The sequence below is a fragment of the Mirounga leonina genome, unplaced genomic scaffold, assembly GCF_011800145.1.
Source record: "Mirounga leonina isolate KUSES-001 unplaced genomic scaffold, KU_Mleo_1.0 Mir_376, whole genome shotgun sequence".
Classification (NCBI taxonomy): domain Eukaryota; kingdom Metazoa; phylum Chordata; class Mammalia; order Carnivora; family Phocidae; genus Mirounga; species Mirounga leonina.
The window spans coordinates 1784091-1810860 of record NW_023270718.1 but is presented as its reverse complement, the minus strand read 5'-3'; the positions used below and the strand labels follow the sequence as shown (position 1 = coordinate 1810860).

The window sequence follows — 26770 nt, the reverse complement described above, 5'->3', positions numbered from 1 at the left end:
ACTTCTAGCCTACTGATTTCCTTCAGCTCTATGCGCCCTATTTGTTTCCCATCATGTCCCACCCCCATCTCCTTCGCATCCCACAGAAAACACAAGTTGACGTCCGGTCAAAGTATAAACTCAGATTTTGTAGGAAATGCTGTATTACAAAAACAGTATTATATCCCCAGCCTCCAACCCCCCCCCCCCCCCCCCCCGCTGGGAGATGTTTGGGTCCCATCCCACTGGGCAGGAGTAAAAGGACTCAGTAGCTTCAAAGTAACAGCAAATTCTTCCAAGGCTGGGGCCGGAAAGGCACACCGCATGAGGCTTACCCCATCTAGTCCTGGGCTGGGGCTTAATTCCCTGTAGACAGGAATTGGGGTAGTGGGGGCTCAGGGAAGGGTCTGGACCCTGAGACTCCTGCCTGCAGGAGGGAGGAGATGGGGAAGCCTTGGGCTGGGGAATCCCTTTCCGCTTGTCTTTGGGGAACAGACAGGGTGGGGAGGGGTGAGTGGGGCTCTGCTGCCTGGAGGGCTCAGGTCTGAGCAGCAGGGTACCCCCAACACCTACCCCAGCAGAACTATTGGGATTTTACTGCCTGAGGACAACTCGGAGGTCTGGGATCTTCTCTGGGATTTTGGGGGAGTCCGGAGATGATGGGACATGAGAGGTATGATCTAAGGTCACAGTCTTAGGAGTCCTTGGGTCAGAGGTTGTGCAGGAACATACTCCCCCGCCCCCATGTGAGATAAGGTTACCAGGTTTCTGTTGTCATGGCCGGTTTCTCTGGGTCAGAGATCATGGATTAGAGATCATAGTGGAGCCACCAAGGCAGAAGTCACAGACGAGATGCATTTTTGTGTGTTAACTGACCGTGGCCTGGCCAGAGGTCAGGGGGCACTAGATCCCGGGCAGAGAGTGGAGGGATCAAAAAGTGAGAGGTGAGAGGCCAGGGCCATGGCAGCTCACACATACATGGCTCGGGACATGACAAAGCCTTTGCTCTGGTAGGAATCAGAGGGGCTGGAGTAGGACAGGGCATCATAGATGGGGTTGATCTTATCTAGATAGTCTTCCTCCTCCTCTTCCTCATCCTCTAAGTCCAGGGAAACCCCCTCCACAACAGGTGGCCCTGGAGGCACCAGGATGGGGGACCCCAGGCCCGTGGCCCCCAGGAGCAGGGGCCCCGAGCGCTCTTCCAAGGTGGGCAGCTCATGATATCGAGGCATATCCTGGGGGCAGGGAGGGAAAAAGAGCCCAAGGTCATCTCCTGTGCATTACACAGAATCCCAATCTGCCCCTTCACCCCCAAATCCTGACCATCTCCTTATGCCAAACCAGACCCGACCTCATCCCTTGTTGGCCTGGGTGGAAATTGCACTAGAGCAATGATATGGCTTGTCTCCAGCTCAAAGCCCAGAGCCTGTCAGTCCTGGGCCTCTCCTTTGTCTTTTGATCCCTGACCACAAGCCTTTCTCCATGAACCTTTGACTTCAATCTTGACCTCAACTACTTAACCTCAAGCCCTAAGCCCTAAAGAGCTCCTTGAACCTTGATTTGTCTCAACTTTAATATCTGACCCCTGACATTCAGTAGATCACGGAGGGGAATAACAATCAGTTTTGTCTCATCTCTGGGCACGGTATCTGGCAGATGTAGATGTTCAACCAATCTTCACTAAGTGACTTTAACCTCATGTCCTTTTGGACTTTTTCAACCATAATCTCCCCCACTGAATCCTAAACACATCTTGGTGCTCTGAGCTCGGACTAGAGATACAGCACTGGCCTTGAGTTGTGACCTTTAGTGTTTGACCTTTTATGTCAGGAACTGATCCCTGGCCCTTAAACCCAAACCCTAAACCCACCCCTGCCCTCCCCCACGTTCCCACCTGCTCAGCACACGAGACACCAGCATCAAAGTAGGGGGTCTTGAGTGGGCTGTGCTCTGAGGCTCCAAGAGTGAAGAGCTGGGAGGGCTGAAGGGAAGGAAGAGGGGCAGGTCAGGACCCTCTCACAGCTGGCCTCTCCCCAGGAGTCCCCCCTCCTAGCCCCGGCCTCAGTGGGGAAAGGTAGGTGTGGAGGTGGGGGCAGTCTGAGCTCCAGGGGAAGTGCTTACCATCTCAGGCTCCTCCAGCTTCGCCTTGGGGGTTGGTGGCTTGTATGAGGGAGGCCCCTCCAGACTGTTGGGTAGGAGGTAGGTCAAGTGGAGTCTCAGACCCGAGAAGCCCTCCTATCCAGATGCTCTTCCCTCTGCCCCATCTCCCTTTCTGCTGTGCCGCACCCCCACCGCCAGGCCCCCTTGCCCAGCTAACTCCTATTCATCCCATGAATTTCTCTTCTTCCAGGAAGCCTCCCTGATTCTCCAGGAGGATTAGGGACTCCTGATATATGGTTATATCTAGCTGTTCTTCCTTCTCGGGGCACTTACTGAGTTTGTATTTGAAACATTATTTCTGATATCATTCAATAACTATCCCACTATGAGCAATGTGAGGGAAAAATGAGATCTGTGTCCTCAGCAGTGTTCTCAGAACTCACTATGAGGAAGTCAGCAAGTATTTGTTTAAAAAATGAACAAGGGGCACTTGGGTGGTGCAGTCGGTTAAGCATCTGACTCTTGGTTTCAGCTCAAGTCGTGATCTCGGGGTCGTGGGATCAAGCCCTGTGTGGGGGTCTGTGCTTAGTGTGGAGTCTGCTTGGGATTCTCCCTCTCCCTCTGCCCCTCCTGCTCATTCTCTCTCTCTCTCAAATAAATAAATAAATCTTTGTAAAAAAAAAAAAAAAGGATGAATAAATGAAAGGCTTTCCTGGCCTTCAAACTATGTTAAAATTCCTTTGTTATACATACCCACAGACCAGCGCATCCTGCATACATCATGATGAGTGTCTACTATGTCTCCAATCCCCAGCTCAGATGTCGCCTCCCCCAGGAAGCCCTCCCTGACCCACCAGGCTACATCAAGTGCCCCTCTGGCCTCTCACAGCTCCCTCAGCTTTTCTAGCCCATCTCTGCCACTCTCTAGGGATGGGTCTGTCTCCCAGGAGGGCAGGGCCAGGGCCATCTCAGGCACCACTAGCTCTCAGCACTGGGCTGGGCATAGGAGGTTGATAGCAAGTTGTTGGTTTAAATTGACCAGATGTTAAAGATAGTGGGTCAGAAACTTCCTTGTGCATCAGAATGACTCAGGGAGCTTGTTATAAGTACAGATTCCAAGCCCTTCTTGTAGAAGTTCTGATTCAGTAGGTTTGCTGTAAGCTCAGGAATCTGCATTCTTAACAAGTGTCCCTACCCCTGCCACACACACACACACACACACACACACACACAGAGAAACACAAACACACACATACACACTGGGTAGTGTTACTTCAGAGTCATTTTGCCCCCCATACGCTCACTTGATGGATGAGTTTCAGCAAGTGATTTCAGCTCTCTGGATCTGTTTCCTCTTTGATAAAATGGGTATCATTAGCTCCCTGTGAGAATTTCTGTTTCCATGATGCATTTATGTGTGTGAACACTTTAAAAATGTTTGTCTCATCATTGCATTCCTAACCTCTAGGGCTTGGCCCTGAGTAGGTACTTTCTGAATACTCGTTGCATCAGTGAACGGATATGAAACTTCATCAAGGTCACACATGTAAAATGCATTTCACCAAGCCTGGCACATTAAGTGCCCCACCCAGAGAAGTGTGGCTAGTTCCCCCCACAATATCTAGGCTCCTGTAAGAGATTTTAGCGGGGCACATGGCCACCCCGAGTAAGGACTACATTTCCCAGCTTCCCCTGAAGCTGGTACACCATGTGACCAGGTTCTGGCCAATAGGAAGTGAGGCCAAGTGACAGGTTCCCCTATAGGGCAGCTCACTGCCCTCTATTTGTTCCCCCCCAGCCCCCGCAGGAATGGGGGCTTTGAGGCCAGGACAGCTGTATCTGGTTGTCAAGTATGCAGACAGTGCTAGAAGTATGGGGAGCCATCTTGCAATTCGAGTGAAGGGAAAGTTGAGCAACAAGGTAGCAGGAGCCTGGGCTCTGATGGCTTCACAGAGCATAGCTATCATACCCACGCTTTACGGGAGACAGAAATAAACTCTCCTCTACACCCCACTTAAGTCAGTTATTTGGGGTCAGTCCCCCTACCCCCACCCCTCGGGCTCCCCGATGCCGGGACCCCTCCTCCACCCACTTCTTGGGGCCCATCACTCACTCGTCCTCCTCCTCTGCCCCCTGCAGCCTCTGCTCTTTCCGCTGCTGCCGGCAGATGAGGATGCCTGTGGCGACCACAGCGGTGGCAATGATGGCAGCAATGATGCCCCCAATGATGCCACCCGTGGCCCCCGCGCCTGCTGTGTTGGGGGTCTCTGCAAGAAGAGGGACAGTGTAAGGGGGTCTCCGGGAGGAAGCCACAGCTCCTTATTCCCTAAGTCATCACCCATCTGCCTACCTCCTCTCCCTAGTCCTTACTGAGGCTTTGTTGGTTGCCAGTGGCGAACAAAACATACAGAGGTCCCTGCTCCCATGGAACATCTGTTCTAGCTGTGCAGAGAGCGATCGAAGGTAAAAACACAGAGTGGGGAAGGTGGTAAGGAAGTGACAGAAGGGGGACCCCAAGGGTCGTCAGAGAGAGACTTACTATGGGGTGACATCTGAGCAAAGATCTGAAGGAGCGGAAGGGGGTGAGCCACGAGGAAATGAGAACATTCCAAGCAGAGGAAACAGCCAGTGCAAAAGCCCTGAGGAGGAAGCCTCCTGTTACTTTGAAGGACCAGCAAGGAAACCGTGGGGCCAGAGAAGAGGGGGAGAGGAGGGAGAGGAGGGAAGGGAGGGGACGGGACGGAGCTAAGAGGCGCAGAAAAGTGGGTGTTATGGAATCGGGATCAGAACCCTTCATTCATCACAGGGAATGGAGTCATCCTGGACAGAGGGTGTGGCTCCTTCAACCTAACAGGAAAAGGAATTGAGAGAAGCTGTGGCCCCCTGGGCCTTTCGGTTGGAGCCCTTCTCCCTCCCTGATGTCACCTGTTTACTTGCCAATTTCCACAATACACTGGGAGCTCTAAGGGGCATGCCTGGCACACGGTTGGTGATGGCCAGATGTGCAAGGAGGGGCCCAGCGCCAGTGCTCAAGGACCTACCCCACGCCAGACTGTCCAAATCCCCGCCCCTGCCTGCTGGCGCTTCCCTCCCATTTTGGGGAGGAGGCATGGGGGACCCGAGGGGGGCGACGAGGAAACCGCACTTGTGCACAAGCCTCACCCACAGGCTCCACTCTCTGTCAGCCCTATTGCTCAGAGGAGGAGATACAGTTGCCCAGAGGAAGAATGTCTGGGTTCTACTCTTCCTGCTCCAGAGCCTGGTGGCCTTGGGAGGGCTTCAGAGTTGGGGGGACAACGGTAATTGCTGCTCACTCAGTCCACACATAGCCATCGTGACATGCCCTGGCAGGGAAGTGGGGGGCGGGGCAGGGCTCTGTCTGCCGGAGTCACCTCTGTATCCCTGGCGTAATAAGCGAAAGTCAATTCTGGTGGGAAATGAACGCCCCAAGCCCCACCTGGTGGCTCAGTGCAGGCATCCTGAGTGCCCCCCCCATGGTGCCCCCCACGACCACTGCTGGACCAGAGGCAGCTCCACCTGTGTCTTAAGAGAGGGGGCTGTGGAGGGCTCAGGACAGCAGAGGTGACTGGGTCGGACCCCGGCCCCTCCCACTGCCCTCCCTCATTCCCAGGCCTGGGTTTGAGAGATTTTCTAGTGGGGGAGGGGGGAAAAGACACAGAGCTGCAGCCCTTCCCCTCTGAATCACTGAAACCCCCCTTGGGATCAGGGCAAGAGGAAGAAGGCTGAGAAAGGCCACTGTTCAAGATGGGACTCTTCTGGTTCCTTAATACCTCCACCTGCCCTGTATCCTCAGGGCCCAGAGAACACAGGGGGCCTCCCTCCCTCCCAAGATCCTCAGCAACCGCAGAAGGTCAAGTTTGAGCTTCGCCCCCTCCCCACAAGGGCCCAGGAGTCCAGGTTCCCTATCCCTGGGGAGCTCTGGGCTCTCAACAGTTTGGCTATCCCCTCCCCGAGAAAGGCAGCCTCAGTCCTGGGACACCCCCCCCACCCCAAGTCCAACCTTCCCAGCCTCTAAGCCCAGAAGCCAGCGACCCACTTCCTGGGTCGCACTGGCCTTGGGGGTCTCAGGCATCCAGTATGTCCCTGAATGATACAAGTAGTCAGAGCCCTCCCTCCCCTCCCCTGGCCTCCCAAGTCTAGCTCCCAACAGGCTCCCACCCCCTGGGACCTAGCAGTCCCTGTCCCACCCCCCAGTGAGGGGGTCTGACGTATTACAAGACACCCCCGATGTTTTCCTCCAAGGCGTTTATTAACTCCTGAGTGTCACGGGGCCAGGGCAGGCCAGAGCCAAAAACAAGTTCTCTGGGGTGGGGGTTCCTCTCTGGGTCCCCATGCAGCCCTGGAGACACAAGTCCAGTGTGTGATTCCAGCCCCCTCCCAATCCCAGGGAAGTGGGAGGGAGCATTTGAGCTCCAGTGTCGTCCAGAAAAACGAGTCCAACCAGTCTGGAACCCTTTGGCTGGCATGGCTGGCTCTGTTTCTGTCTCTGTCTGTCTCGGGGTCACACGTAAATTGCCCGCCGTGAAATGAGGGAGCCGTCCAGCTGGGACTCCATGTCGTCCTCGAGAGCCTTGGGTGGAGGCAACATGAGACCTTCCTCTGCTTTCTCCTCCTCTTCCTCCTCGTCCTCCTCATCCTTGCCATCTGGCTTCAGGGGACCAGGGGCGGTTGGTGTCCAGAAGACGGGGCCCCCATTCCCAAACACCTGAGTTTTTGGATCGTAGGATCCTCCAATGCTGTCTCCTCCTCCTCCTCCTCCTCCTCCTCCTCCTCCAGGGCTCTTCCTCCTCCTCCTCACCCTCAGCAAGATGAAGGCCAAGGACCCCCCAGCCAGAAGCAGCAGCACCAGCAGTGTCCCCCCCACGGCCCCCCACACCACTGGACCCACGTCTCGGGGCGAGGCCCGGGGTGTGTCTGAGGAGAGAGAAGGAGGGGTGAGAGAGAGAAAGGGAGACACGAGGTCAAGAGGACGCATCTGTGGTGGGGGGGGCATAGGGTACAACAGGGGCAGTGATGGGAAAATTGGGGAGGTGACTGTGCAGAAGATGGAGAAGGTGGAGGGTAAGGGAGAACCCGTCTGTTCTGTGCTACACACACTAGGCACTTTGTTCTGGGGGAGGGGGGACTGCGGCGGTGAGGGGCCGGGGTTTGCCAACTGACAGCCCCCAGACATGTTTCCTTAGACCTGCACAGGGCTTTTCAAAAATTAAACTTGCTAACACTGCAAAAACCAGGCGATTTCATCAAAAAAATCCAAGATTTCTTTCAGGGAAAAAGAAACTCAGATCGGGCCACACCGATCTCTCATCTCCACTTGGTGATGGGCAGCAGCTGAGTGAAGACTGGCTGCTTGGGTCGGAACAGGGGTTCCACCCCTGGCCACCTGGTCACTGGCCAGGACCCCGTAGGCATCTGAGTTTGCGACCCGCTCGGGACGGGCTGGGGTGGTTTCTCACAAAAGCTCTGAGGTTAGAGTCATGGAATCTTGGGTGGATCCAGCCAGGAAGAGGCAGAGCTGCATTTGGGCTCAAGACTGTCAGATTCCAAAGGCCTTTGGGCTTGAGAGAAGGAGGAAAGAAGGGGGAGGGTCCTCCTGATAATCCTCCTCCCCCTTCGAAGTGGCTGGGAGCACCTGGTCCAGGCGATGTGGCCTCCCTCCTATCTGGGCCATGTCCCCAGTTGTGGCAAATGGGGGCTCATGAAGCCCACTGTCCCGCCCTTTAGGCCAGTGCTCCTGGCAGTGGGCCAGCAGCTGGGAGAGGAGGGGTCTGGGAAAGGTGGAGAAGGAAGCCAGGGAATACTAAGGGTCCAGGGGGCGGGGCAGGAGAGATGAGGGAGGGGGGGTCTGGGCCCCACACCAAGTAGACATTGAAGCAGTTTGAACTAGAACCATTTTATACACGCCTCTTCCCCCACCCCTGCATGCAGGCCCTGATGGGGAGAAATGGGGGGGGGCGAGGGGGGAGTCCACTTACACCTAAACCCCTCCTCCCCCCACCCTGCAGAGGGGCTGGGATCCAAGCTCCTTAGGGCACCTGTTTCTTTTAAGAGTGGCGTTTTCAAATAGAGCCATGACCCCCTGGGCTGTCAAATGCATTTAGTGATTCACAAGGAGCAGTTAAAAAAAAAAAAGGTAGAATAGAAAAAGTGTCTCCGAAGTAGGAAGGGTAAGTACTATTTCGTGAAACATTTTTTTCTGGAAATACGTCTACACCGGTACACGGGTTAGAGGCATGACAGTTTTCTTGGTGGGAATGCCCATCAGTGACGTCTGGGAACCTGTTTCGGCGCATGCTGGAATGTTTATCTGCATTTCTGGAGGTGGTATTTTGGAACTGGTGGGTGTGTTCACTGGTCTGTGGGGCAAAAGTTCTCCAAGTCTCCCTGAGGCCATGTCTAGCCTGTGGCACGACCTGTGTACCTAAGACTTCGCGAATGTGAACCCCAAACCACGTGCCTGTGACCGCACGTCTGCGTCTGGGCGTGTGTGGGAATGCGGTGAGTCTCTGAGACCCTCCGGATGTGACTCAAGAGCTGGGACTGAGGGGCACCTGGGTGACTCAGTAGGTCAGGCGTCTGCCTTCTGCTAAGGTCATGATCCCAGGGTCCTGGGATCGAGCCCCGCATCGGGCTCCCTGCGGAGGAGGGGTGTCTTTCCACAGGGCTGAGTCTCTCTGGGGGGCGTGATTCTGTGTGCTCCACTCCCTGCTGGCCCCCCCCCTCCCAGTTCCTGACAGGGCTAAATATGTGTTTTACAGGGTGAATATTGATGAAGGGCTTAACTTTGAAGCTGGTCTGTTCTTGGAGGGGGTGGTTTCCAGCGGGGGACAGCCCTGGGATTTCTGTGTGTTTTAAAGGGTCTTAGGGGGGCATCCATGTGTTTGTGGTTGTGTATTCCTGTGAGGAGCCTTAGGCGTGGCTACATCTGTGTCCTGCAGGCTCTGCCCCTAACAGGTGCCTCCCGACTCCGCGTGGGGAGGCCAGTTTCCCGGGTGTGTATCTGGGATGGAGGTTCAGGGGATGGATTTCCAGTCCGGCATCCCTCCTCTCTGGGTGTGTCTTCAAGGGTGGGTGGGGACTGCATCTTGTTCACCATCGTCTCCCCAACACCAAGGGGAATGCTCAGCAAAGAGGAACCCTCAACAAATCCTTGTCAGATGACGATCGGTTGAAAGCAGCAGGGTTTCTGGAGAGTTTCTGCGGGCGTGCACCTCTGAGGACGTCTTTGCGGGTCTTTGTCAGGATCTGCGTGTGGAATTGTTGCTGTCCGGGTTCTCCCCATCCCGCGTCGGCACGTCTGCGTGATAGCGTCTCCCTCCAGGGCTGTGTGTGTGTGTATGTGTGGGTACGTGTGCGTGTAAGTGCAGTGTAAGATTATGTCTCAGGAAGGGGATCTGTTTCTGTCCGTCTCTGGCCATGGCGCCCGTCTCCAGGTGTGTATGGGTGTGTCTGCCCTCACACTTGCGTACGTTTGTCTTTGGTCACATTTCTGAGGGGCCCCCTCTCCTACCCACCAAGGCCACTATTCCCGGTGGAGTGTGTTTGCGTTTGCACAGGTATTCTGCATGGATGGTGGCGCTGGGCGGGTGTTTCCAAGAACGGTTTTTTTCAGCTACACGTGGCATCTTGGGAGACTCTGGCCGGGTGTCACCTGGCTTTGTTCAGTGCGTGTGCCCCTGCTCTCTTGGGGGTGCGTGGTTTGGTGACGGTGGGTCTGAGCGTGCGGGTTGTTTTGGGTGAGTTTGTTTTGATTCCGATGCAATCTCAAAGCACAGAGTATGTTTCTGGAGATGTGGGTTCTGCCCACTGTGACATGAAAGGGACTCTGTTCCCAGCCCTGGGGTCCCCGTGTCTATGTCTCGGGGCACACAGCCTCCCTCCAGGTGTGTGGGTCTACAGTTGTGATTTCGACCCCATCTGCATCAGCTGGTGCCACAGGCCTAGTTTGGCTTTGTTCTTTTCCGCTCCCGTCTTGGGGCCCATCTGAGTTTGAGTTCATATCAGGGAGACTCACAGAACCTTCGACCCATAAACACATCAGCCGCCATTTCCAAAACACCCCCTCTAGAAACACAAATGTCCCAACTCACGCAAAAACTGACTTCCTGATGTGACTTGACCAGCACTCACTATAGGAAATCAGTATTCAAATGCGTTTGTTTGTGTCTGTCTAGCTGTCTGATGTGTCTCTCCAACTGGAGCCCGGGGCAATGTCCCTGGGTCTCCTCCTGGAGATTCTTTCCACGCCTCTAGTTTCTAGAAAGCCCCCAGCAGAGGCCTCATCCTCCTCATTCTTCCACCAGTGGCCTACCCTGTCATCCCAATCCAGATCCCACCTGGGGGCAAGACAGAAGAGCCACGCTGACCTCCTTTCTCATCGGCGAGGCGGGTCTGAATCCCTCCCCAGGCCGGCGGCACAGCCTCCCCCCAACGCGGCCCCCCCCCGAACCCCAAAGGGAGGAACACCTGGGGAGCCGATCACCTCCAAGACCCGCTCACCTCGCACGAGGACCACCTGCTCAGCGCGACCCGTGCCCACGGCGTTGGTGACCGTGCAGATGAACGTGGTGTTGACCAGTCTGTCCACTGAGTGGATGATCAGCTGGGGGCCCTGGGCTACTGCTGAAGCTGGGAAGACGCCTGCTGTCCTGGAAGGTGTGGGGGTCACCGGAGGGGGGACATCAGGGGAGCACAAGCCTGGTCCCTGATGACACAGCCTTCAAAATCCAAGCTCCAGGGACACAAAACTTAATGCTCAGGACGCTATACTGCTAGCTCTCTCCTTCTGGAGACTCTTGGGTTCAGGTCCCTGGTGCACCTCCCTCAGACCCGGGGGTCCAGGCCCCCAGCCCCTCCTCCCTCAGACCCAGGAGTCCAGGCCCCCAGCCCCTCCTCCCTCAGACCCAGGGGTCCAGGCCCCCAGCCCCCTCCTCCCTCAGACCTGGGAGTCCGGGACCACCCAGGACTCACGTGCTCCAGTCATAGCCCGTGGGCTCCGGTTTGCTGCGAACATCACAGCTCAGGGTGGCCTCGCTGCGGCCGAGGTACCAGTTGTCATCGTAGCCGGAGATGGAGACCTCAGGGGGGTCTGGAGGAAATGGGGGGACTCACTCAGAGACAGGGAGAGCCCCAGAACAGGGGATAGGTCGGCAGAGTGACGGGAATCCTAAAGAAATGAGGTGGGTTGGCAGGCGGCGGACCCATGGAAACTGGGACAAATCAGTTTGGGCTATGCCTGCAGAGGTGAGCGCAGACACCGTCCAGGGATGCCACCTGGGTCGTTTCGAGGGAGTTATTGTTCAGTGCGGGCAGTGTCTGAGGGGGCCACAAAGATAATGCCTGTTATTTCTGCCACGCCCGGAGCAGATAAAGGAATTGGTTGAACCGCTGCCGCTGCTTGGGGAGCCGGCGTGGAGAATGCTGAGTTGGGGGCTGGGGTGTGTTTGGACAGGGCGAGGAAGAGCTGGTTAAGTTACCCTCTGGCCAGGTCCATGGGGTAATATTGGGGGTGTCGATGGAGACAGTTTGTGTAGTTTGCCCATTTTCTTGGCATAAAGACTCCCCAGTGGTTGATTTCAAGCTGTCGATATGACCTCACTGGACATGGCATTGGGACAAAATGTATAAAATTGGCCCTTGCAAACCCATTCCAGCTTACCACTGATGGTGGCAGGAAGGAGAGAGCCTAGCGAAGCCGGTGTAGGCGGGGGGGGGGGGGGGCAGGGCATAGAAGTCGCCCAGGGGGGCGGGGGGGGGGGACAGGGGGGAGACGTCGCCCAGGGGAGCCGGTATAGACAATAGGCAGGAAGGCAGTGCCGAATTTGACCCAGAGGGCTGATGCAGACAACGCTCAGGCAGAGGGTAGACAGTGCCCTAGAAAAGCCAGTGTAGACAATACTGGGGATGTGCTCACATCCCGACACACTCACAGCGTACAGAGAGGATGATGGGCAGCAGGATGGGCTCCTCAAAGCTCTCGTGCTCCACCTTGCAGGTGACCTTGACACCATCTGCTCGGCTCAAGGGTACCAAGGTGAATCGGCTGGTGATGGTGACTGTGCCGGGCACGGGCCCTGCCATCTGGCTCTCTTTGGCCTCCCCGTCCAGGGGCGAGAACCAGGAGATTCGGGCGGGGGGGCGGCCCCCCTCGGAGACACAGCGGGCCACGGGCACAGGTTCCAGGCTGAGCGTGACCTCCTGCGTTTCGGCGTGGTTCTGGGGCTGTGCTGGGGAGAGCAACGGAGGGCGTACGTCACTCCTCACCTGCGGTCCTTCCACGGACACCTTGGCAATGGGGCTGAGCAGGGAGGTCCCAACCATCCCAACCACTGGGGCTCAAATCCCACCTCTGCTGCTTAGCAGGTGCCTGGCTTTGGGTAAGCCATTTCCCAGCTCTGTACCTCAGTGTCCTCTTTTGTAAAGTGGGGAGAATTAAAATGCCCACCCTGTAGAGCTGTTGGGCAGATTAAATTGATATAAAGAGCCCTCTGGACAGTGCCTGGCACTCCCTATGCTAAGTGTGCCCCGTGATATTATTCTGTCTGTTCTCCTCTGCAGGAAAAGCAGAGACAGTGTCCAAAAGCCTGGAAGAGGCTGAGATTTTTTTTTTTTCCAAAAAAGCCAAAGCAGAATAATGCAGTTCAAAGGTCCAGCTCAAAAGGCCTTCCACTTCTTTCCTGTAATCACCAGTAGATGGTGGTGCCACAAGTGGGATAAAGGTTGCGGAGATTCCCAAAGCTGGAAATTTTTTGCCCTTTTCACCCATCTTCCTGGAAACCATGGAAAGATATTGGGAGGGAAACAATAAAACGTCCCTAATGACTAACCTGCAATTTTAACCAGACTGTCCCGAGTTTCTGCCTCACGGCTCCGGCTACCTTGTGGACCTCTCTGGGTTTCTCCTGAGCTCATCGATGTGGTACAGCCTGCCTCTACTTCCCTCCCTTTTCCCCCCTTCTGCCCTGCCTGCCAGAGCCTCTCATGGGCCTCCCCACATCCTCCCTGGTCGCCCACCCATCTGTCCTCTGATTGCTCTGGGCACATGCATGCCCCTCTCAGTCCCTGCTCCCACCCACCGCAGGGTCTTGGCGACCATGTGCCTGGAGGGCTCTGGTCTCCCTTCTCCTTGGCTTGCACTTTCTCCTCCTCCAGATCCAGGCTTCACTTCCTCAAGGGAACTTCCCTGACATCTGACTCTCCCTTTTAGGGGCAGTCACGTCACCTGCTCCTCCGTGAAAGCAGAGCTTTGGCTGTTCTGTTCTGTGCTCTTGCCCCAGGAGGTAGCTGGTGGGAGGCAGGTGCCCCATACGTATTTCTTGAACAGAACGCATGATGGCACAGGGAGTGACCTTTGCAAGGGGTGGTGTGGTGGAGATCTGTGCTTTGAATTATGGGAAACAACTGGGGTTTCAGGCTCCGTTAAAAAGGGAAGGCTTTTCCCAGGGATGGTACAGGGTAGACTACTCAAGCCCTCCGGGGCTGAAAGAGGGAAGATTGTGTCCAGCGCAATGTGGCTTCTGGGACGTTGCTGGGGGAAGGTGGGATCCCAGGCAAGTGCCCAAGATTTAGAAAGACATAGGATCTTTCTAAAAAACAAAACAAAACACCAGGAGGCTTTATCCCACCCACTCCTCCCCACCCCCACTGCGTCTGCCCTCGATGAAGTCCAGCCGCCTTGCCTCTCTGCCTAGGAGGCCCTCCCAATCTGGCCCTGTTGGTTTTCCTGCCCCGTTGAGGGGTCACTCAAGCCCTGGCCACCAGCTTCCTTTCCATTCCTGGAACATGCCAAACTTGCTCCCATGTTCTGGCTGTTCCATATGCTGTTCCCTCCCTGTGTGCATCCGTTCCTGGCTTGAGGACATGCGTCCACAGGTGACTCCTCACACTTCAGAACTTGACTGAGAGGCTCTCGCTGTCTGTTCTGTCTAGAGGGGACCACCGGGTGGCGTCCTCTGAGGGAGGATCACAACATCCTGGTGTTCCCTTTGTTTGCTAATTTGATTATTCCCTGGCATTACCTCTAACATATTTCCAAAGTTCAACCTCTTCTTGCTACCCCAACTGCCTCCACCTTGGTCTCGTTGCCATTACCTCCTGCCCTGTGGTCCCCGAGCTTCCACCCTTGCCCCCAATGTGCAGCCAGAAGGAGCCTGTGGAAACCAAAGCCAGATCACACCTGTCCCTTGCTCAGAACTTCCCATAGTTCCTATTCTCTCAGGGCGAAAACCAAAGTTCTCACGTGGTCCATGAGGCTGCCTGTGATCCGTGTCCCCCATCATCTTCTTGACCTTGCCCCCTCCTACCTTCCCTTTATTCACAAGTCTCTGGCCACACTGACTTCCTTGCTCTTCCTCAAATGCGCCCTGCCTCAGGGCCTTAGCACTTGCCATCCCCTCTACCCAGAATCCTCTTCCCTTAGATAGCCCTACAGGGCTCCCTCATCTCCATCTAGTCTTTGTTCAGATTTCACCAGGCCTCCCTAGCCAAAATTGTAACCTGCCCCCCTCCCAGCTTCTATAGCACCTATAACCACCTGACCCCCTCCTATTTTTCTTACTGATGTTATTTACTCTCTGTACCCCCTTATTGAAGTATACACCCCAGTAGGGCAGGGAGCTCTCTCTTACTCACTGTTTTACTCCTAGAGCCTAGAGTAGCGCCTCGCACATAGAAGGTGCTCAATATATATTTCTGTACGCCTTGTGGCCTGCTGTGTCCTCAACTTGCAGGACAGAGTCGGACACGCAGTAGGCGCTTAACGGATATTTGCTAGCTGACCGAAGACCACAGGGAAAGTCAGTATCACAGCTGAAGCAGAGAGAAACGGATCCACAAGGGGGCTCTCCCCCATGACGCCTCTCCCACTCCCCGCCCTCACTGCTCACCTATGGCTCTGAGCCAGGTCACCCCCCGACTGGTGCCACTGGGGAAGGTGGCAAACTCGCAGGTATAGTTGCCCTCATCCTCCACTGTCAGTCCCCGGAGGGCCAGCGTGGCATCCCGCAGCTCCATCTCCGTGCCTTGCCTGGTCCCGGGGCTCTGCCCGGCAGTGACAAAGGACAGTCGCTCTTCGCCGGGCTTTGGGCCGCGGAAGCTGGGACCGTAGGAAGGGTGGAAGGCGGCCACGCTCTTGCTGACCCCGGCTGCGTCCACGTGCAGCCACGTCACCTGCGAGACTCGGACTTCAGGTCCTGGAGACAGCAGGTGGCACGGTAGCTGCACGGTGCCCCCCAGGTGGCCCCGCACCTCGGGTGGCACTCGAACTTGCACATCCTGGGCCCCTGGAGAGAAAGGGGAGAGAGAGCGGTGGGTGGGGGGAGGACCCAGACACCTCCAGGCCAGGTGGGGCCATCACTGAGGGGCCCCACTGGGAAATGCGGGCCCCAAATGCCATGCAGGAGGTTTTGTGGGGTCCCCGTTCCAAAAGGGCCATCCAGAAAACAGATTTCGAGGAAAACTAGGGATATAGGAGTCTGGACTAGATTATGGGCTACTGTGGAATTTTCGCTAATAATCTTTTAAATTTTTTTTTAAGATTGTATTTATTTAGGGGCACCTGGGTGGCTCAGTCATTAAGTGTCTGCCTTTGGCTCAGGTCATGATCCTGGGGTCCTGGGATGGAGCCCTGCGTCGGGCTCCCTGCTCCACGGGAAGTCTGCTTCTCCCTCTCCCACTCCCCCTGCTTGTGTTCCCTCTCTCAGTGTCTCCGCCAAATAAATAAATACAATCTTAAAAAAAAAATATTGTATTTATTTATTTGACACAGAGACCCGAGAGCAAGCACAAGCAGGGGGAATGGCAGGCAGAGGGAGAAGCAGGCTCCTCGCTGAGCAGGGAGCCCAACATGGGGCTCAATCCCAGGACCCTGGGATCATCATGACCTGAGCCAAAGGCAGATGCTTAAGCGACTGAGCCACCTAGGCGTCTTAGAATTTTCACTAACATTCTTTTTTTTTAGAGACACAGTGAGAACGGGAACACATGCAGGGGGAGTGGGAGAGGGAGAAGCAGGCTTCCGGCAGAGCAGGGAGCCCGACGCGGGGCTCAATCCCAGGACCCTGAGATCATGACCTGAGCCGAAGGCAGACGCTTAACGACTGAGCCACCCAGGTGCCCCTTTCACTAACATTCTTAATCATGGTGATTCAGTTGTAGGCACGTAGCATTCCCGTGTGTCAGAAGATACAGGGCTGGGCGCCTGGGTGGCTCAGTCGTTAAGCGTCTGCCTTCGGCTCAGGTCATGATCCCAGGGTCCTGGGATCGAGTCCCACATCGGGCTCCCTCCTTGGGGGGAGGCCTGCTTCTCCCTCTCCCCCTCCCGCTGCTTGTGTTCCTGCTCTCGCTATCTCTGTCTCTGTCAAATAAATAAATAAAATCTTTAAAAAAAAAAAAAAAAAGAAGATACAGGGCTACACCATCATGTCTGCAACATACTCTCAAATGGGTCAGCAAAACCAAAACAAGCTATAGAGAAAGCCATGAAGACAATGTGGCAAAATGTAATCCTATGTGGAGTCTGGCGGGAGAGGGGGAGGCAGGCTCCTGAGCTGTTCTTCCAACATATACCAACCTGTATGTTTGAAATTTTCCATTATAAAATGTTTGGAGAAAAAAAAAAAAGGAATCCCCTTCAAAAATAAATCAATAGAAAAATAAATAAGCCTATCACAAAATAAAATTTTCAATATTTACAGTGTGAGGGCAGCCTTCACTTTTTTCTGCATAAATTGTACTTTCTCTCACTTTTCTAGAAAACGTACAGCCCTCTTAGCCCATCTTTTTTTTTTTCTTTTTTAAGATTTTATTTATTTGGGAGAGAGCAAGTACAAGCGGGGGAGGGGGAGGGCGGGCAGAGCAGAGGGAGAGGGAGAAGCAGGCTCCCCACTGAGCAGGGAGCCTGATGCAGGACTCGATCCCAGGACCCTGAGATCATGACCTGAGCTGAAGGCAGACGCTTAACCAACTGAGCCACCCAGGCGCCCTCCCATCTTTTTTTTTTTTTTTTGACAGCTTTATTGAGATGTCCTAAGTGTCCAATTCAATGACTTTTTGTATATTCACAAGACTTGCTGCATGTAGTGTCCATCACTATAATCAATTTTAGAGCACGTTTATACTTCCCCAAAGAAACCCTGTACGCATTATCAGTCCTGACACCAGTGCTTTGTTCTCTTTTTACAGATGAATAATATTCCACTGTCTGGATGCACCATGTTCCCTTTATCCATTCATCAGTGGACAGACACTGGGGTTCTTCCCACTTTTTGTCAATCATGAATAAAGCTGCTCTGAACGTGTGCGTACATGTTTTTGTGTGAATGTGTATTTTTTTCTCTCACTTACCTTTTGTTTTCTCACTTTTTCTTTCTAAAGATTTTATTTGTTTAGGAGAGAAAGAGAGAGAGAGCATGCACGAGCAGGGGGAAGGGCAGAGGGAGAGAGAGAGGTAGAGAATCTCAAGCAGACTCCCTGCTGAGCGCAGAGATCCCATGACCCTGAGACCACGACCTGAGCTGAAACTCCTAGTTGGACACTTCACCGACTGAGCCACCCAGGCGCCCCTTGTTTTCTCACCTTTAATAGAAACCAGGATGAAGAGGAATGTTCCTCTGTTGCGCAAGGCAGGATGGCGTGGGGAGGGCAGACTGCCTGGGTTCGAATCCTGGCTCCGCCATGCGCTGCTTATGTGACTTGGGGCAAGTCACATAACCTCTCTGTACTGTGGTTTCCTCAGCCATAAAATGAGGATAATCATAGGGTCCACTTCCCAGGGGTTGTTATAAAGATGAAAGACTATTTGTAGAGCACTTAGCACAGAGGCCCCAGGAAATAGGGCATCAGGGTTTGTTAAATAAAGGCCGGCCAGGTAAGTATAACTACAAGTGGCTCTTGACATTCAGCCTCGAGGTGGGTCAAGGGCACATGCCCTGTCGCAAGGGGCGCAATGGTTGCCCAGCTGTCTTTGGCCGAGGTGGGGGGAGAGGAGCGTGTGAGACTGCCGGGCCCCATACAGGAACCCAGGACGCATTAATAGGAGACCCTAATGAGAGGGTCCCCGGCAGAAGGCCATTCCACCAGCGGGGCCAGTCCCAGAAACTTTTGGAAAGAAGCCATCGGTCAAGACCACTACGTAATAGATATACCATCTCATGGAATCCCCGCACATGTCCCCAAACAGCCCGAGAGTTAACATTTTGGGAAAGGGGCCTTCTTCCCTTTGGACCGGCCATGCTGCAGAGTGGGGGGCCCCTGAGCAGGTTGTCACAGGCTTCCTGCTGGCTCAGTCCCTCTCCAGGTGGGTGACCATATTTCTGAGCCTAACTTCCTCCATCTGTAAAATGGGGATGTTCAAGGCACCCTCCAGGGTGCCCTGTGAGAGTTCCATGGAATGATTTGCTCCCATCAATGCTTGGCAGGGCCTGGTACCAGTGAGTCAAATAGGCCGGTAGCCGCCCGCCACAGCCCAAATCCGGCTTTGCTTGTATTTACTTTTGGCCCACAGAGCATTGTTTCAAACATGAACTAGCACTCAACAATCTACTAACCCACTGAAGGGTCTGGCGATTAAAGGTCAGACAAAAATCAGGATGTGGGGCTCCTGGGGGTCCCCAATTGGGTGGAGTGAAGGAAAGGTTGCCTCTTCCTTCAGGGGTCAGCACCCTTGCCCCACCTGGCCTCCAAAGGCACTGAGTGTGGGACAAGGGTCCCCAAAGGCTCTGCCCCTTTCTAGCTGGGTGAGGAGGGACGGGCACTCTGTCAGGAGAAATCATCCGGCCTCGTGAGGTCTGGAGAGAGCCAAGTAGGGTGGGGCCAAGGAGTTAGGTTCTCTCCTTTGAGGCAAGTGGGAAGCACTGAGGGTTCCTCAGCTGGAGGATGACTAGGCTTAAAGCAAGGGAACCTGGGGCGCCTGGGTGGCTCAGTCGTTAAGCGTCTGCCTTTGGCTCAGGTCATGATCCCAGGGTCCTGGGATCGAGTCCCACATCAGGCTCCCTGCTCAGCGGGAAGCCTGCTTCTCCCTCTCCCACTCCCTCCGCTTGTATTCCTGCTCTCGCTGTCTCTCTCCCTGTCGAAAAAAAAAAAAAAAAGCAAGGGAACCTGAAGGGCAGGTGGAGCTGGATGGAAACCTGGCCAGCCAGCAAAAAAAGTCCTGACAAGGGCTCAAGAGAAGACCTAGAGGTTAAGATGGAGACTGGGTACAGGGCAGGAGGTTGACTTCTTCTTCTTTTTTTTAAAGATTTATTTATTTATTTGACAGAGAAAGACACAGCGAGAGAGGGAACACAAGCAGGGGGAGTGGGAGAGGGAGAAGCAGACTTCCGGCCGAGCAGGGAGCCCGATGCGGGGCTCGATCCCAGGACCCTGGGATCATGACCTCAGCTGAAGGCAGATGCTTAACGACTGAGCCACCCAGGCGCCCCCAGGAGGTTGACTTCTTGAGGGGGACTTAGAACTGAAAGAGATTTAGTGGTGGGGGGCAGGGAGGAACTGGAATCCGCTCCTATCCCACGCGGGTCCATGCAAGAAACAGCAACTCAGCAGAGGTCCTGGGTGCTAGAGCATCGGCCCAGGACCGATGGTCTGGACAGGATGCCTGTCTTGTTCCCTGCTGTACCCCCAGAGCCTACACAAGGGTCGCGCATGTGTAGTAAGTGCTCAATAAACACCACCGAACGGGAGCGCCTGGGTGGCTCAGTTGGTTAAGCACCTGACTCTTGATTTGGGCTCAGGTCATGATCTTAGGGTTGTGAGATCGAGCCCCACATTAGGCTCAGCGCTCAGCAAGGAGTCTGCTTGAGATTCTTTCCCTTTTCCCTTTTCCCCTTCCCCTGCACACTCGCGCTCTCTCTCAAATAAATAAATCTTTAAGAAATATACACCACCAAATCAGTATCTGGCTCTGTGCTGGGTGGGGGTGCTGCAGAAGCGACAGGACAAGTCAAGGGCTTGTTCTCCAAGAGCTGACAATGTGGTGGGGAGACAAATGTCCCACCAATAGGCATCATCAAGGATGCCAGGAAGACTGAAGGGGGCGGGAGGTGGGTGGGGGTAAGAACCCAGAGCCAAGGCCTGACCCATCCGAGGCAGGCTGGGAGGGCTTCCTGAAGGAGACTCAATTCCTTTTCCAGGGAACCTGAGCTCAGGCCCACGGAGCCCCACCCCCAACTTCGGGTCCCTGGGTCCCTTCGGGGACTCAGATTTACCATTCTAAGGAAGGCCTTGTGATTGCAGGATGCCTGTTATCTTCTGAGGGAGGCGGCTCTCCCGGATCTGGATCTAGGGTCATGTCTCAGCACTGCCTGCTTCAGAGGATTAAAAAAACCCACTCTTAGGGGGCCTGGGTGGCTCAGTTGGTTGTGTCTGCCTTTGGCTCAGGTCATGATCTCAGGGTTCCGGGATTGAGTCCTGCATTGGGCTCCCAGCTCAGAGGGGAGTCTGCTTCTCTCTCTGCCTGCTGCTCCCCCTGCTTGTGCACTCTCTCGCTCTCAAATAAATAAAATCTTAAAAAAAAAAAACAAAAACCCTCTTAGCTTCTTGTGGGGCAGGCTCCTAAGGCAGGTCTTTCATCCCCCAATATTCTGCCCCAGAGATCCCCGCGCCCCTCCCCCATTTCCTCTGCAGAGCCCTCCTCCCTGTTTTCCACCCTGGACTTTCATGACTCCCTGGAGATTCACCAGGGCAGGGATTCTTTGCCCTGTTAGGCTCACAAGCTAAGCCCTCAGTATCCACAACAGGGACTGACTCCCAGTGGATGTTCCACATTCGCTGAATCAATGAGGTTCTAAAATCCTCTGGCTTGAAGATCCGTTGCATCCAGTGGCTCCCTCACTCAGGAAAGAAACTCAAGCCTTTATAGCAACCCACAAGGCCCTGCATGATCTCCCCCAATCATCCTCGCTCATCCTCTTTCTCATCCAGTCTCCCATCCTCTCCCCTGGGCTCTCCCTGCTCTGGCCACACCGGCCCCCACACTGTTCCTCAGACATGCCAGGCAAGCCCCACCTCAGGACCTTTGCACTTGTTCTCTCATGCTGAAATGCTCCACATGTCCCCCCGGCTCTCACCCTTCCTTCCTTCAGGCCCTTGCTCGGCTAGGCACCCCCTGACCACCCTAATAATAACAACCCCCCACCCCCACCCCAGACCCTGCTTCATTTTCCTCAAGGCACCTAATGTGTCTTCCCCATGAGAACATCAGGGCCCAGGGGCAGGGATCTTTGTTCACTAATGTGGCGCCGGAGCCTAGAAGGTGCCTGGCACACTGTAGGAGCTCCATTATGTTGAATGAATGAATGAATGAATGAATGAATGAGATGAAGGTGAGGAACAGCAGTGCACCAGATCACACAGGCTGAGGCTAAGTTACGGGTTTGGGTGCCAGGGAGAGTTACACCTGACGGGGGTGGGCAGGGTTAGATGTGTGCTTCTTTTTTTTTTAAAGATTTTATTTATTTATTTGAGAGAGAGAATGAGACAGAGAGAGAGAGCACGAGATGGGGGAGGGTCAGAGGGAGAAGCAGACTCCCCGCCGAGCAGAGAGCCCGATGCGGGACTCGATCCCGGGACTCCAGGATCATGACCTGAGCCGAAGGCAGTCGCTTAACCAACTGAGCCACCCAGGCGCCCCTAGATGTGTGCTTCTGAAAGAGCCCTCGGAATGGGATGGGGCAGGGACGTGGGGGCGGGGGGGGGGTATGAGGAAGAAGGATGAGCCGGATTGGAGGCAAGTTCAAAGGTGGACTGGCCGGCACATGAGGCCGACAGGCTGCGGGAGTTAGGGGCCCAGGGGTGGGCCGATGCCCAGATGTTCTGCGGGTCAGGTGGAGGCACGGGAATTGAACCCAGGGGGATGGCTGGCCTGGAATCAGAATCCTAGTATCTGGCATGCTTCTGGGCAGGTGCCGTGACCTCGGCTGGGGCGTGGCTGGCCTCACAGCGTGGGAGAGTAAGGCCCTGGGAACAGGGAACTCACTCAGCTTCCCTCATCAGCAAGCCAGACTAGTGACAACTTCAAGGAGGAGTCAGCCGGGTCCCCAGATGCACTTCCTCTCCCTACAGTCCCAGGATGTGGGCTTTCTGGTGGCAGAGTAGAGAGGCGTGTGCGCCCCAGAGAAGTAGGGGGCTGGGGGCTCGGACTCCTGGGCTCCTGCCTGGCTGGCTCCTCAGGGCTTGGCTCACCCCCTCCTGACCCATAAACACTGTGACCTGCCCTGTAGGGCATGGCAGGACTCGAGCAGGCCCTGGAAGGCCAACGTACTTTGAGCACTGGCCTCAGCTGCTGCCTCAGCCACCTTGCTAATTAATTAATTGCATTAATCACAGTGCCCACCCCCACAGCAGACATCCAGGAGCCGGTTTGGGGAGGATGGTGAGCAGCAGCTCGGATATGCGGCTAGGATATGCGGCTCCCTGGCCGTGCCCAGGATTTCTGCACCTGCCTCCCTGTCTCCTCCAATCATCTCTCAGATGGCGGTTATCCCGCCCTTCCCTGGGCTGAGACTTCCCTGCCCTTCTGCAGGGGCTCGACCACCCTGAAGGCCTCGCCTGTGTGGTTTGGTATTTCTGGGGGTGAGTCTCTGGGACTGCTCTTCCTGGCTGAGCCCCTAGGACAGAAAGAAGCGCTCCCACACCCAGTTTACACATGCCCCAAATATGTTTCCGGCCAAGAGACTGGCCTCCCTCTTGCAGGTCCTGTCACTTTGATCTCCTGTGTCTCTCTCTGCATCTGGTTCCTGAGCCCTGAGTCGGTCCCTATGTGCCTCCAACTCCTAGGGTCTCTGGTCTCTGTCTCCATCCCTCTCAGTCTCTGCTTTCCGTGTCTCTCACATTCTAACAGCTTTATTGAGACATAATTCCCATACCATCCAATCCGCCCACTGGAAGCTCACAGTTCAGTGGCGTCAGTATATTCATACACTATATATTTGGTGGAAGTGTATTCACAGATTCGGGCCTCCAGCCCACCGCAGCCCATCTCGGAACATTTTCACTATCCCCAGATCGCCCACATCCTTAGCTGTTCTCAGATTCTCTTTCCTCTCTGTCTGACATCTGAGAGCCCAGTCTCACTGGGTCTGGGTCTCCTCATCTCTGGAATCCAGCGCCCTGTACTGACTCCTGGGGTCTCTAATCCTTCGGGGTTTCTGGGGTACATCTCTCAGGGTCTCTGGCCCTGGGACCTCTCTGCCTCCTAGGTCTCCCCATCTCTGCCCATCTCTCCACATCTCTGACATACTGTCCCTATGCCTGGGCCATCTCGTTGGGTCCCCCCGCCCCCATTTCTCAGCATCGCTGGGACATTAAAAATGTAACAGCGTCCCTGGCGGGGCGGAGGAGCTGGCCAGCGTGCCTAACTCCCTGTCCCTCCTATATGCGCCACTCCCTGCAGCCCCCACACACTGCTGGCCTTGAGGCTCGCCTGTGCCCTGACCTCCTTGGGTCATGACATCTCCATCACTGATGGCTGGGGGCTTTTGGGCTCCCAGCCCGTCACCAAACCTCTAAGTCTCTCTCCTTAGGCACTTCTTGCCTTTATCCTGCTGTCTCTGTCCAGCTCCCTCCCCCGCCTTTCTCTGTCCCTTCTCAGTAGCTTTCTGTCCCACCGCTGTGGGCTGTAATTCATTCTTCCCATCTCTCGGTTCCATTCTAGTATTTGTCTCTGACCCCATCCCTAAATTTGTTGCAGATGCACTCTCCATGGGCTTCTGTCCCCATCCCTGTATCTCTATCCTCTCTGTGTATCCCTCCCCCCCTTCCCCTCCCCCCTCCCTGCTTCCGCCTGTGAGCAGACCCACCCCCACTTCGCTGCCCAGTCCCCCTTCCCTAACACGAAGAGACAGCAGGCCCGCCATCCCTCCCATCCCCCTCCACTACTGTGGGGCTGCCTGGCTGACAAGGATAAGCAGTGAAAGCTGGGGAAAACCCAGCTGGAGGCCCAGGTGGTGCACCCTCAGTCCGCGGAGGCCCAGCAGGGGGAAGGCTGAGGAGCTAGAGACAGGTAAAGAGAGATGGATGGGGGCGCCTGGGTGGCTCAGTCGTTAAGCGGCTGCCTTCGGCTCGGGTCATGATCCCAGGGTCCTGGGATCGAGCCCCGCATCGGGCTCCCTGCTCCGTGGGAAGCCTGCTTCTCCCTCTCCCACTCTCCCTGCTTGTGTTCCCTCTCTCAATGTCTCTCTCTGTCAAATAAATAAATAAAATCTAAAAAAAAAAAAAAAAAAGAGAGAGATGGATGGAAAGGAAAGGGAGAAAGAGCTCTGTGAGAGATGAGAGAGCCAGAGGAGCAGAGAGAGGTGAGAAATGAAGAGGGGAGCGATGGGGGGGGTGGGCAGGGAGAGAGGGAGGGAGGCAGAGAGAAAAGCTGGGAGCGTAGGCACAAGGATGAGGGGTCAGGAAAGGGGAAGGCCCCCTCCCCAGGTGCTAAGAGCTTTCACATGGGATCAGCGGGAGCTCTGACTCCTCCCAATGGCCCTGCAGGGAAGGGGTTACTATCTCAGTTTTACAAAGGAGGAAATGGAGGCTCAGAGGCACCCAGTGGAGCAGAGCCAAGAAAGGCTCTGAAGTCTGCAGTCCGGCTTCCTGGGGACTGGCTGTGGACCCTGGGAAAGAGGCTTGCCCTTTTGAAACCTCTGTGTCCCCATCTGCAAAATGGGAACAGGAATAGGATGTGTCTCCCAAGGAGATCTAGAATCCTCCACGAGATCGTGCATCACGTCAAAGCCTGGCTCAAGGTCAGGTGGGTTTTGAGCATTTCCCTGGAGCGGCAGGTTCTGATCTCATCTCCCTATCTCTGACACCAAGGGAGAGGCAGTACCCGGCTCTGAGTAAAGGCTGGGATACAACTCAGAGACATGCTGGGAAAAATAAGGCCAGAGGGGTAAGCAGGGCTTCCCCCAAGACACCCCCCCCCCACCCTCCCCAGCCCCCGCCTACACTTTCTGGGCAAACCCTTGGGAAACTCCAATATCCAGAGTTTCTAGCTGAGAATAAACAGCCCGGTCACCTGCAAGGGGCGGGGCCAGAACCTCCTTCACCTGTTTCCTCCTAGCCCCTCCCTCCTCTGAGAGCTGCGCCCTCCCTCAAGGGGGTTGAGGGGAATAGGAGGGTGCTGGTGGGCAGAGCGGAGGGAGAGGCGGGGGATTAGGGCGGCGGCTCCGCGCGTCCCCCCTCCCGCCCCCCCTCGCGGCGGCTCCGAGGACAAGGGCGCGACCAGAGGAAAGATAAGGTCCCGAAACCTGGGAGTCCGGAACCGGGAGCCGGGAGAACGCCTACCCCTCCCGCCCGGGTTCAGCTAAAGTGAAACCGGTAAAACTTCCCCAGGGACGTCCCAGCTGACGGCTCACAAGGCAAAGGAAGGGTCCCAGCCCTTGGGACTCAGCCTCTCTTTCGGCCTGGGACACCCCCGACGGAGCTTCAGCTTCCCGACAGAGCCTCTGGTCCATGATTACATCTAGAAGCCAAGAACAGGGTCCTCCGCCCACATTTTATATCTGGATTTCAGAAGACATTCCAATGTTCACAATTAAATCTGAGGCCCACGGGATAGAGCCTCTTCCACCGCTCCCCCACCCCATTTTACCTGGGACCCAGGAGACAGAGCCCCCTGCTCACAATCTGGAACCAAGTTTGAGCCCTGTCTGCCCCCAATTTGACCAGGACCCAGTACACATAGCCTCTAGCCTTCATTCTGCCTGGGACTCAGGAGACGGAGCCCCCAGCCCCTAATTTTTCTGGAGCCCAGGAGCCAGGCTCCAGCCCCTTGTTTTCTGGGCCCCAAGAATCAGAGCCTTCATCTCCCTGAGGCCCAAGGTTGGAGTCGTTCCCCAGGTCGCCGGAACTCATCCTTGGCCCTCCCAGGGACCCAAAGTCCGAGCTCCCGGCCCCTCTGGGGGACCTGGACATTTGGCCCCCCGCCCTCAATTCTCCCAAGGCCTCAGACGCCCAGCCCTGGGAGAAGGAAAATGGGGATGGTCTTGTCTCCTCATCGCGACCCTCCTCCTGGGGAAGGGGGGGGTAAATTCCCCACATGCCTGAGGGGGTAAGCGGAGACGGAACCCTAGATCCGGTTGACAGCTCGGTGCGAGGTGGGGAGGGGGTGGCGAAGACTCGGATTTAACCCTTTTGGTGTTAGAATCTGAGGAAGGGGGAGGGGGTAACCGAGAAGTCCGGTGTAGGCTGGGGAGTTGGGATAAAGAAGGGTGATGGGGGGAGAGGGCTGCAAGAGAGGAAAGGGTCGGAGTCGGTGGGGGCCAGCCAGGGAAAGGGCTCGAGAGAGGAGGCTCGGCGAACCGGGGGTGGAGCGGGGAAGGTGCTCCGATTCGGAAGGTGGGGAAGGGGTTGGGTCCGCGCGGGGGGTGGGCGTCTGCGGTTTCTCACCGGTTTCCCGGAGCAGCAGCAGCAGCAGCGACAGGAGCGGCAGCGTCGGTGACGATCTCGACGGCCGGAGGGCTGCGGCCCGGGCCATGGGGGGGCCCCGGGAGGGACTGGGCCCGGGCGGGGGCCTGCGCGCCACTCCGTGAGCGCCGATCCGCTGCGCGGTCGAGCAGGTGCCTGAGGGGCTCCGGCTCCCGGCCGGTTCCCGCCCGCTCTACTCTCGTGGCTCTGCTCTCGGGGCCGGGCTCTCCCCGCTCGGTGCCCCCGGCCCCAGGCTTGTCTCGGGCAGCTCGGACTCGCTGAC

General features: G+C 55.7%; 1 protein-coding gene across 2 annotated transcripts; it reads right to left on the bottom strand.

Moving 5' to 3' along the window:
- Positions 1-107: 107 nt before the first annotated feature.
- On the bottom strand, positions 108-26770 carry NECTIN2 (nectin cell adhesion molecule 2). 2 transcript variants are annotated; one of them, XM_034986720.1, is made up of 9 exons: positions 26470-26770; positions 14985-15380; positions 12030-12326; positions 11071-11188; positions 10600-10748; positions 4193-4346; positions 2101-2164; positions 1874-1960; positions 108-1214 (listed from the first exon to the last, which is right to left on the bottom strand). In XM_034986720.1, exons 1-9 carry the CDS (start codon positions 26555-26557, stop codon positions 948-950), a joined length of 1620 nt encoding a protein of 539 aa, XP_034842611.1. In that variant the 5' UTR covers positions 26558-26770; the 3' UTR covers positions 108-947. The 2 variants fall into 2 exon arrangements, with proteins under 2 accessions (XP_034842611.1, XP_034842612.1); XM_034986721.1 differs by lacking the exons at positions 108-1214; positions 1874-1960; positions 2101-2164; positions 4193-4346 and adding an exon at positions 6329-7014.

Excerpts from the sequence above, each read along its gene's own strand:
- NECTIN2 (XM_034986720.1), bottom strand. The coding sequence starts at position 26,557 with ATGGCCCGGGCCGCAGCCCTCCGGCCGTCGAGATCGTCACCGACGCTG. Across the intron at positions 15,381-26,469 it reads GCTGCTGCTCCGGGAAACCG|GGGCCCAGGATGTGCAAGTT; the intron begins GTGAGAAACCGC and ends CTTTCTCTCCAG. Across the intron at positions 4,347-10,599 it reads GCAGGTGGTCCTCGTGCGAG|AGACCCCCAACACAGCAGGC; the intron begins GTGAGCGGGTCT and ends CTCTTCTTGCAG.